The 12,305-nt window shown below is 44.0% G+C and overlaps 1 protein-coding gene across 2 annotated transcripts in view; it reads right to left on the bottom strand.

Annotated features, from left to right (window-relative positions):
• Positions 1–1,089: 1,089 nt before the first annotated feature.
• ACSS2 (acyl-CoA synthetase short-chain family member 2) overlaps positions 1,090–12,305 on the bottom strand; it is a 49,117-nt gene continuing 37,901 nt past the window's right edge. For both annotated transcript variants that reach the window (XM_018569089.1, XM_018569090.1), the window contains 7 exons: positions 10,005–10,061; positions 9,129–9,209; positions 6,889–6,997; positions 5,676–5,744; positions 4,805–4,981; positions 3,927–4,001; positions 1,090–1,254 (listed from right to left, as the gene is read on the bottom strand). In XM_018569089.1, coding sequence (XP_018424591.1) covers positions 1,127–1,254; positions 3,927–4,001; positions 4,805–4,981; positions 5,676–5,744; positions 6,889–6,997; positions 9,129–9,209; positions 10,005–10,061 — 696 coding nt within the window. In that variant the 3' untranslated portion in view covers positions 1,090–1,126. The remainder of the gene's footprint in view (positions 1,255–3,926; positions 4,002–4,804; positions 4,982–5,675; positions 5,745–6,888; positions 6,998–9,128; positions 9,210–10,004; positions 10,062–12,305) is intronic.

The raw sequence follows: 12,305 nt of genomic DNA, 5'->3' as shown, positions 1-12,305 counted from the left end.
CAGTGTTCCAAAGGTGGGACTTAACACAACATACATAGCCTGGTTTTCAAAAGATATGAGTGAATATTACCAATCAAACTAAATGCCCTACACCATGTGAAAGGAACAGTCAACATCAGGTTGAGGAGTCTGACTTGGGTGGAGACTGATGGAATGAGCTATCCATTGGCTTCCTGTAGTCCATGGGAATCCTGATCACTTTAATGCTGGCAGTCATAACTCTACATTCCCTTTAAAAAGTAGACTCCCTGCTCCACAGGTGGGAAGAAGATATTCTGATATTGTGCACCAGGGCTACATGGGGGGAGTAAAGAAGAAGTCCCCGAAAGGTCAGAGTCCAAAAGCTTTTACTGATCTTTGTTCAGGCAACACGTTTTGGGGGTTCAAATGTTTTCTCCTTCAGAGCTACAAAACAACCATTCAAACATAAAACCGTATATTGTTTCAATTGGTACTGGGAAACATTAAAAAGTCTTTGGTTGTAAAGTGACAGGTTCTCTTTAAAGACTGAGTCAGCAAGACTATTAGCACAGTCAGAAGATTGTTTTCAGTGGCAGCCTAAAACCTTCTATCTGTACAAGTTCCTTTAAAAACCTGTGCTGACAGAACGTTGTAGGCTGCCATTGAAAACAAACTTCTGATAATGCTTCTAATAGTCTTGCTGGCGCTATCACTTTAAAACCAAAAAGCGGTGTCGTTTTTACACTTCTGAGTTATGTGCCCCAGTAGCAAGCAGAACAATATAAGATTTTATATGTATTGTGTTATTTCTGTTTAATGGGATTTGTAGATCCACAGCAGCCGTAGGGCCGTGGTATGCCTACCCCTGAAATAGGCCCTTGCCCTAAATATCTGCTGATTGCAATCTGATTGTATAATCCACTTTAGATTTAAAGTGAGCAGCCAATGGATGACATTGATCAGATTCCTAAGTCAACTCCTGAAACACAATTTAACTTACATGAGATAGGAAACAGTTGCTCAACAAATCACAACACTCAACAGACACAACTCTCACAAAATATACACAGAAGTATATGGCTGCAGTATCCGAAGTGCGTTAACTGTGAATCCAAGCGACGAGTTAACGAGACATTCCTGTGTAGGTGAACCCGGCGGCTCTGCCCTAGAGTACAGTCTTACATCGATTGTCGAAGAGCTGCTCTATGACCGTGGTGTCTGCGAGAGTGGAAATGTCTCCCAGATCATGGTCGTCTTTGGCAATTTTCCTTAACACTCGTCTCATTATTTTACCTTAATAATAAAAAGAAAAAAAAGTAAAAAAATGAACTCCAAAAGAAAAGAGCAGAATATAAAGTAGAAATAAAGCCACATTTTATTTTTTTAAGTTTTGGATAGAGTAAAGGAGGGTTATAACCTCTCCAAAAGAAAAGAGCAGAATATAAAGTAGAAATAAAGCCACATTTTATTTGTTTAAGTTTTGGATAGAGTAAAGGAGGGTTATAACCCATCAGCTTTTGATTGCCATCTGTGCCCCATTGGGGGGGATCTCTCTTTACTTCCTGTTGGTACACATCTGTGCCCCATTGGGGAGATCTCTGTTTACTTCCTGTTGGTACACATCTGTGCCCCATTGGGGAGATCTCTTTACTTCCTGTTGGTACACATCTGTGCCCCATTGGGGAGATCTCTTTACTTCCTGTTGGTACACATCTGTGCCCCATTGGGGGGATCTCTCTTTACTTCCTGTTGGCCACAATAGGAAGTGAGAGGAAATCCCTGGTGGTCAGCAGGGTCACCAGAACTAGTGTCCCCATTGGAAGATTTTCCATATATTTCTATTCTGGCGACAACCCAGTGATAATGGTCACAAGGATGAATAGAGAGAGTGAATCTCACAAGGGACACAGACAGCAATAAAAGCCTGGCAGGTATTCTAATCCTCCTCTACTCTAACAAAAAACACTTTGCTCTTAGTTGCACTGATATAATGAAATATAATGGTAGACACAAAAAGACACACATTTAATGCAGCTCTGTATTCATTAATATCTGACTTTCCCCTGGTCTCAGATTTGACGCGTTTCATCTATGATGACTTCATCATAGGCTTCCAGCTGTGGTGGAACTACAAATCCCATGAGGCACTGCAAGATTCTCACAGCCACGACTCCCGGAGAGAGGTGCATCATGGGATTTGTAGTTTCACCACAGCTGGAGGGCCGGAGGTTTGCTACCCCTGCCTTAGAGAGAACACGGCTCTTCAAAGGACGTTTGTATGGCCTGTGTGCTCTGTTTTTATGTTTTGAAATAAAACTACTACATGAGGACATGTCTTGCATCTTTATTGGAGATGGAGTCCTCCAAGAAAGATGGAGTACACTGCTACTGGGGGATCACAGTACCAACATGGAGTGTTAATGGTGAGATATCGTGGGAGAGCAGCAAACAAAGCAAGGGGTTACAGGACCCAGAGTGACTAAAGAGGGATTTACCGTTACTTTTCCAGCAACTCATTGACAGTTATTACCTTTTTGTATTACTTGTCCCTCTCTTTTAGATTGTAAGCTCTTATGAGCCAACCATCCTGTATTGGATTGTAATTGTACTGTAACGTTTTATATTGTAATGTGCTGTGAAGACTGCTGGTGCTATATAACTCCTGTATAATAATAATGTAGAGAACAAAGGTTCTCCTGAGCACCATTAGACCAACTTGGTTGGTGGTCAAGGATTTTGGTGAACGCGGCTCACTGTGGGGGAGAGATGGAGAGCGCAGAACTGCCCAACTTCTTTTTGAGAACTAAAACAGAACCTTTGACAACAGAAAGTCTCTGGTTAACATATGGGTTAAAGGGAGCCCGTCATCAACATACTGCTGTAAATGTACACAGTACCTTGTGCATTGTGTCAGTCCTTTTAGTGCCTCTGTCTCACTTGTTTTTTTGATGACATATGCTGATGACAGGTTCTCTTTATAGCTGAGATTGCAACCATCTAAATACACAAATGTCATATAAGGGAGCTGGTTTACCTGCCAAAAGATTTGCATGTCTGTCTAAGCAGTTCTGAGATTTACACAGCTCTGCCACATAATAGACCTGTCTGGCAGGGCAGAAGACCTGATTTTTCTCTGCTGCAGGTATTAACACTCACTGGAAAAGTCCTTTCCTCTGCCTTTGATTGAAGGGTGAAAGGAGAAGCAGCAGACTGATCAGCTCATCTCTCCGACACTCTACTCTCTCCACCTCAGCTTGTCCCTTTTTATCACATTAGCACTGCAGTTCACATGACTGGCTCCTTATGCTGCTTCTCCCTCTGCCAGTCTGAGTTCTACTCCATAGAGACTGCAAGATATAAATCATATTCAGATACTTGCCCTACCTGCATTACATTTATTGATGTATTAAAGGAGAACTATGAGGTGAGTGCTTTTCACTCACCTCATAGTTCTAGCCGACCTGTGACAATGAGACTGTCACAGGTCGGCTCAGTAGATCGGGAAGTGAGCGAACACATACCGGCGTTCGCTCACGTCTTGATCCTGTCACGGCTCTCTGCCCTGACAGGGGAGGGGCTGGATTCCCCCCCTCCCCGATCCGCCAGCGCTGACTGGCGGAACGGACGGGGGAGGGGGCAGGTACAGCTGGCTCTGCCTCTAGATAGGCAGAGCCAGCTGTCACTCACGCAGCTGGGCGGATCTCGACATCGATGTCGGGGTCCACTCCGGCTGCGGCGTCTCAGTATACTACAGCTCGCGGTATACTGAGCATAGGGTGACGGGAGGACGCTAGTTTGTGTCCTCCCGTTACCGTAAGGAGAACTATGGGGAAAATCCCTGACCCCATAGTTCTCCTTTAATGAATACAGAGCTACTTGGAGTTCTGCTGTAAGCACATATAAGATTTTGCTTTCTTGCCTTTCAAAAAGAACAATTTTGGACCAAGTAAAAAAAATATTCTCACCTGAGCGTGTCTTGGGCAATCCGGGTGCATTCTGTATATAATCTGGAGTGGCGATTGGTCCAATCTTTTCCCTTACTGAGACATAAATATAACCGAGAATGTAATTGTGGCATTTGGATACACAACAATTTTAGTAGATACTGTAATACAGCCCAATACACATTTTGGTAAATTAAAATACTTCCCATATATCTGCCTTTGGAGGGTCTTAGATTTATCCCACTTTGGACTTGGGAAAGATGTATTAAAGGGAACTTGTCGGGTGAAACAAAGGCAACAAACAATACATCCAAATGGCAAGCGATGTTGTGCCTGCAAGTTCCTTCATTATTCCTTAACGGATAAGCGTACTTTAAAACAAAGCGCACTTATCCTTTTGCCCTTTTACTTAGGCATGCATACCTCTATCTGTCTATCTTCCACCCAGGATGGGCACGCGTATTCAGCAGCCAGCGGGACCTATGGCAGTTGCATATCCAAACATTGATTGCGTCTGATTGGCTGACAATTTTCACCCAGCTCCTTCGACAAAAGTTAAAAAAATTAACTTTTGTTGAGCTGGGTGGTGCCAGCAGGGTCACCTACAATTCAAAATGTATCTGATTCTGCAGGAAGCACCTGAAATTCAAGCAGTGTATGGCCAACATAACACTGGCTTATTATAGCTCCTTCGTGAGCAGAGCTGGGAACATAAAATGATCTCTAAGAGACGTATATGTCAGTAGGTGATCCTCAACTATTCTTCAGGACTCATAGCTAAAATATTGATTTTGGATGGACTGCCCCTTTAACGCTATCGGACATCTTTGAAATGACATTGTCTTTCTCCCAACAATGAGCCAAAAAGCCACCCAAAGTCAGTAAATGAAGAGTGTTACCTAGCTTCTTCAGCTGATCGGTCAACCTGCCGGTGAACTCGTGTCCGTCCCGTAGAGTGACAAAACAGTAGAGACATTCCCCTTTTACCGGATGCGGATGACTCACTACGGCAGCCTCGGCCACAGACGAGTGTTCAACAAGAGCAGACTCCACCTCTGCTGTGCTCAGCAAGTGACCTGGACAGGCAGAGATGGAAGAGGTCACTGGTCATGTAATGTCATCATCGGTAGACATATGAACAGAGATCAGGACATTGATTGGAAGACGCCAATATAGAAAATGTGTCCTTTAACTGGGTTTTAAAGAACGATATATATATATCTATCTATATACATGTGCTGACATTATAACGGTATAAAAAGTGCACTTCTCCTTTCTGCCACTTTCCCCGGATTTTGCCACCCTTCCCTCACATAGATGCACACTTACCTCAATTCAATGGCCGTGGTCTCCGTTGTCTGTTTACATCCAGTGCTGAAAGTCTCTTTGTCCAGGCAGCACCTGTGCATTACAGCCCCAGACTTCTATAGTGTTGTGTCCTGAGGCCGGAGACTGAGGAAGATGCAGTATAGAAGTATATAGGACTGTTATGTGCAGCTACTAGCCAGGACAGTAAGACTGAATGCAAACACAAGAGGCTGTAGCCATCAGATGAAGGCAAGTATGCATCTGTGATGGGTGAGGATGGGTTATGCTAAGTCAGGGGAAGGGTGCAAAAAAGATAAGTGCACTTTGATTTAAAGGGCCCTAAATATTGAAACATTTGCCATATAAACACAACCACTTGGACATCATAGTGACAATTCTTAATGGGTGCTGAAAGAAAAAAAACAACAACTCAGTTTTCCCTTGAAAATAACTAATTCTTACCAGAAACATTAAGCATGTCATCAATCCGACCGGTAATCCAATAATAGCCATCTTTGTCTCTTCTGCAGCCTGAACAAACAATAAAAGAAGCATGACTATACATAAATAACATGCTAGGTAAAAGGACAGCTGTGGTCTTTTAGCTTCTATGTGAAAGAGATCAGCACAATACAAATATTCTCATCAATGTGTGCTACTCTATTGCAAACCCTATTTCTAGAAATACATTGTTTGTGTAGTGTGTGTGTGTGTGTGTGTGTGTGTGTGTGTGTGTGTGTGTGTGTGTGTGTGTGTTGCTCCCATGCCACCACTGCCTCCGTTGCTAAAAAAATACCTGATGCTTTTGGTTATAGGGGTGACCGCCTTCCATGTGACAATTTATGGGTCTAGTAGCCAATCTCTAGGCCTGAGCACTGGGGTATGATACCACCAATGTCCGTCGCACCTAAACCTTGCTGACACCTTGAATTTCAGTGCTGGCTGCAGTGGTGGCACGAGCTGCGAGTAAGCACCGGTAAAGAGAGTATAATTGGTATGTAGAAGGGTGAAAGTGTACTGAAACACCCACAGTTCTCGTGGTAGCCATAGACCATGTGATCTACATTGCCTAGGCATTATGTAGTTCAAAACATGGGCACCAACATAACCTGACAATTCCCCCAGACTCCACCTACTAGGTCGTTGTTTAGCATCTGTAGGAGGTAGATTCTCAGTTCCAGCCTTTTCCCTGATGTATTTCACTTTGTGCTCTCCTTTTATTTCACCGTTTTCCAGGCAGCTTTCAAGGACTGGGTGGCGGTGGGATCATGTAGCCATATCCAACCTCCATCCATGGAGATGTGTATTAAAAGAGAACTATGGGGTAACCGTTTTAACCCATAGTTCTCTTTAGGGTCACAGGAGGACATATACTAACCTCCTCCGGTGACCCAAAGCTCAGTATATAGCGGGCTATTGCCCGCTATATACCGAGAGCACCGTAGCCGGGACGGATCCCGACAATACTGCCGAGATCCACCTAGCTGGCTGATTGACAGCAGAAAAAATGGTTTGGCTTTACTTCTCCTTTAAGTAGTGATTCATAGATGAGAATGACACTATGGTCAAGCCAGTAGACTCAACTGGGCTTGGGCTTGCTTAGCCTTGCCAAACCTGAAGTCCAGATACCCACCTAAGAGGCACAGATGGCAACATGGAAAAGACAGGTACTCACCATCCCCGGTCACATAATATCCTGGAAATTTCTTGAAGTAGGTGGTCTCAAACCTTTCATGGTTCCTGTACACCGTGCGCATAAGTGCAGGCCAGGGCTGTTTAAATACCTTTAAAGGGACAGATAAGACCACATTCAAGACAAACTCTGAATCACAATGATGATTTTATTATTTGTGTAAATACAAATCAGATGTACAGTGTTTGTATCTTCATGGGAACCTCCACAATCCCCTGTACACCAGAAATTAGACAGAGAGGGAGTGTCAGCACCAACAGCCAATCAGGATCTGTCATACTGCCTAATAGGGTTATCTTAACACAGGTCAGATACTGAAGCCCGGAAAAGGCGAAGAGTATAGGACAGCATACAGAAGGTATGAGGACTGGACCTCCACTGGGGAGCAGGGGGAAGGTAACACAGGAAAGCTGTAGCCTTTGTCAGGTAATGAAGCTTATGCACTTTACCTTTTGGCTGGCATTCCATGTTAAAGTACATAATAAACAACCCATTGCACATTATTCATAGATAAGACAGTGGTGGCGATTCATTAAAAGACAACAGAAGCCCGAAATGTTTTATTTTGTTAGGTTTGGATAGAGTGTAGAGGGATTAGAACCCCAGTCAGGTTTCTATTGCTATATGTGTCCCCATTAGGGAGATTCATTGTCTCTATATGTCCTAGTGACCAAGTGAAAGAGTAACCCAAAATTTGCGTAGTAAATCAGAACAGGAATAGATTACATATCCTCCAATGATGACACTAGTTTTGGTGACCCTGCTGACCCACCAGGGATTTTCTGCTTTTTGGTGAGATTTCCTCTCACTTCCTGTTGTGGCTATCAGACAGGAAGTAAAGGAAAATCCTCCCAATGGGACACAGATGGCAAAAAAACAAAAAAAGCTGACAGGAGTATAACCCTCCCTTTTCTCTATCCAAAGCTATATAAAAAAAATGTTCAGTTCAACTTTAAGGCATTTACGACATATTTTTGGTGGTAGTGAAGAGCCCTGTGCCAAATGCAAAAAAACCTGCGACATTTTCATTGCTAGTACTGATGCGTGCTACAGATTTAACATATTCTTATTTGCAACACTTTTAGGCCCCGTTCACATATAGCGAATTGTCGCGCGATTTCCGCCGCGATATCGCGCATTTTTGCCGCGCGATATCGCGAGAAGTCGCCGGCCAATGTTATTCAATGGAGCTGTCTTAACTCCATGTCGCTCGTCGCGGTCGCAAGTCGCTTCTACCGGACCCTTTTTTCGGCGGATTTTGCGCGATTTTACTTTTTTTCTATGGAGCCCGACGGGGAAGGTCGCGCTACCGTCGCTGGAACGTCGCCCCGAAAGTCGCGCTATCCCGGCCGTGCGGATCCGCTGCAAAAGGTATGTCGCTATACCTTTGTTGCGACAAATTAATAAAGAAACACCGCCATATGGGCGATAAGGAAAGAGGCGGTAAATAAGATCTCTTCTATATTCAAATAATTTGTTGATCGTGTCACATGAGCAATTATCGTGTCGCATATTGGAGACAATTCTGCAGCACAATTTGTCTTTAAAGTGGAACTTTACCCACCAATTTAATGTCTCCCAAAACCGGAGCAAGGTTGCCAGTGCGTTTATTTCATCTCTCAACCAAACTTTCAAGCCCTCAAATGGTTAGTGTCATAGCTGATCACATGTGCAGCACCATGGCAACTACAATCCAAACAGAGGCTAAGATGGCACCTTCCTTGACTGTTAGGGATAGGAGGATGTCATTCCATTTTAAGTTCCCCTGCAACTAGGGTTGCCACCTGTCCAGGATTCACCCGGATAGTCCAGGTTTCATGGCAGCAGAAACCCGGGCACAATATGTCAGGCAGACAGGGGCAACCAAAATGACGATAGGGGCTATTGGCCCCTCATTGAAAATATTCTCAACTGTGATATTTACAAATGAGTGGCTGGCGCTATTTGCATATGAATAAGCCGCGACTCATTCTCCTCAAAAAAATGACAGCGCGTCACTAGAGTGTTCAGGTTTCGCTTGAAGAAAAGGTGGCAACCCTACCTGCAACTCTGTCTCTATGTCCCCTCCACTCCGCAGGAAAGATAATTGCGATAGTTCTGCAAGAGTTGTGACAGATTCATATCCAACGCAAGTCGCAAGTTCTGCAAGTACCACGGCGGCGAGGTATTCTTCTAAAGAGCATCTCTGACACATTATAATTCCTGGGGACATTTCTGCTTACCAGATAACCTTCAGCCTCTCCTTCAAGCTCCTCGCCAGCCTCGTCCAAGATGGCAGGAACAACGCCAAAAAACGGGAACGTCTTCAACACAAGAGAGAAATTTGAGATGCGTACAACTATAAAAAGAACTTGTACTTCTACTGGAGAAATTCCCTCCCTACGGAGGAGGAAGAGGTTTACTTCCTGCGGCATCAAGCATGGTTCTACAGCCTAAAGCAGGGGTAGCCAAACTCCGGCCCTCCAGCTGTTGTGAAACTACAAATCCCATGATGCATCTCTCTCCAGGAGTCATGTCTGTGGCTGTGAGAATCTTGCAATGCCTCATGGGATTTGTAGTTTCACCACAGCTGGAGGGCCGGAGTTGGCTACCCCTGGCCTAAAGCAACCATTGTCTGAGGTCATACCATCTCTGAACTGATGAAAGGTCAAGTGTGATTGGCCTCGGTGGTTCGGTGCACTGTGCTACCTTAGTAAAAATGCCTGACCTCATTCCACTATTACAAATGACTTCCAAATGAAATCATGTATCCTTGTAACTGCCTCTACATTGAACTCAAATCCTAAAAAAGAACTCCGGGAAAATAATAATACAAAAAATAAAATCACCTGATTGGCTCTCTCTGGGCTGCTAGACCAGCCATATTTACTCATTACAAACTCAATGAAGGTCTACCAGTTCAGGTTTGTTTGGGTAAAAACACGTGAAACACTCATATTGGTCCATGTGATATTGGCTGCCTAGGATTTAGGTCACATGAGGGTGCAGTTTTTAATTAAAAAAGGCGTGTTTTTACTCAAAGTAATCATGTGATCTGGTCATGTGATGGCTGATATGTGACCGACTGAACCACATGTGAAATGTAAGGTTATACTTACAGCTGAGCCAGGCTTCGTAGCTGTGGCCCCCGGAAGTGGAGTTAACACGTGACCTCCCTGATAATAAAAGACAGACAACCTTTACTCAGAACATCAGAACATCCCATACACTATACACCATACACATCAGAACACTCCCATACACTATACACCATACACATCAGAACACGCCCATACACTATACACCATACACATCAGAACATCCCATACACTATACACCATACACATCAGAACACGCCCATACACTATACACCATACACATCAGAACATCCCATACACTATACACCATACACATCAGAACACTCCCATACACTATACACCATACACATCAGAACATCCCATACACTATACACCATACACATCAGAACACTCCCATACACTATACACCATACACATCAGAACATCCCATACACTATACACCATACACATCAGAACACTCCCATACACTATACACCATACACATCAGAACATCCCATACACTATACACCATACACATCAGAACACTCCCATACACTATACACCATACACATCAGAACATCCCATACACTATACACCATACACATCAGAACACTCCCATACACTATACACCATACACATCACAACATCCCATACACTATACACCATACACATCAGAACATACCATACACTATACACCATACACATCAGAACATCCCACACACTATACACTATACACCATACACATCAGAACATCCCACACACTATACACCATACACATCAGAACATCCCATACACTATACACCATACACATCACAACATCCCATACACTATACACCATACACATCAGAACATCCCACACACTATACACCATACACCATACACATCAGAACATCCCATACACTATACACCAGTGGTTCTCAACTCGTGGGTCGCGACACCCTCTGCAGTGGGTCGCAGCGTCATGTCTGCATAGACCGGCCCATCTGCATTAGAGAGAACTAGAGGAGGAATTTGTGGTTCAGCCTGTGAAAACTCATAATGTCAAACTGTCCCCTCTCTCCCGGCCTCCCCCCGGGCTCTCCGATAAAGTGGTATGGCCCAGGGAGAGAGGGGACAATTTCCTCACTTTCGGCCGGAGTCACCATACACATCAGAACATCCCATACACTATACACCATACACATCAGAACACTCCATACACTATATGACACCTAACCCACTCCCTGTCAGTCCAGCTGTGTTTATTACTTAAAAAGACCCTGTGGTGCAATTAGAAATCCCATTAGACATAGCAGGTTCTCACACCCACTGGCATGATTCCCAGAGGTGGATGCATGGTGGGATTTGTAGTTACACCTCACCTGGAGGGCCGGAGTTTACCTCCCCTTATTCTACAGGATTCCCTTAGCACCTCCCCCAACAGCTACAAAAAAAAAGGTTATGTAGGAAGGTGAAGGGAGGGACGAAGAAGCTGGGCCAGCATAATAGTATATAGACATTCCCAGAAGTGAAGAGGGCTACGACATGCAAGGAGGGAGGGGGCTTGTGCTAGGGGACCAACTCTTCATGAAGCAGTCAAATGCACATTGCGAGTGAGTAAAACATGATTTATGGATTGGAAAACACTGCAAATGAGCATTTAAAGTACCTGATTTTTCTGTGCTTTTTCCTGCTATTTCATAAACACATGACAGGGTCTCTTTAATGCTGTTCCCTTTACAGTAAACATTTTTTACCTCTGATATTATTCATTGGGGGGAATGTATCAAAACTGGAGAAGACAAAATCTGGAGCCTCTCTCTTTCATTTTCAAACCTTAACTGAACAGAGAAGCCGATTGGTTTCCATAGGCAACTGCTCCATTTTTGATCATTTCCCCCCTCTGTCTTAAATCTCAGCCCACCTTCTCCCAGCCCTATAACAAGCGGCTCATCATGTCTAAATCAGTGTCTCGCATTAAGGGCTTGTTCACACGACGTCCGTTTTCTCTGCTGACCTGATCCGTACGCTCCTGCACTAAAAATGCATCCCAATGTGTTTTATGGGCTACAGTTCTCACGTGCGCAGTCCGTTCAGGTTACGACAGAAAAAATACTGCATGTCACATGTTGTCCGGTCAGGAAACGTACAGGAAACGCAAAACGCGTCAAAAACTCATCAAAAACGCACTGCAGCTAACATCGCGTCTGCAGATCCGCACCTGATATCATGTGAACAGGCCCTTAGAGTAGAGAATTTTGCCCAAAATAAACCATAACGGGGGGTAATAATACCTTTTATATTAAATATTCTGTAAATCACAGCAAGGTAATACTGGCAGATACTTTTCGTCAAGTACTGCTC

Source organism: Nanorana parkeri, unplaced genomic scaffold (assembly GCF_000935625.1).
Source record: "Nanorana parkeri isolate BGI_ZX_2015 unplaced genomic scaffold, ASM93562v1 scaffold1284, whole genome shotgun sequence".
NCBI lineage: Eukaryota > Metazoa > Chordata > Amphibia > Anura > Dicroglossidae > Nanorana > Nanorana parkeri.
This window is presented reverse-complemented; position numbering and strand designations above follow the sequence as displayed.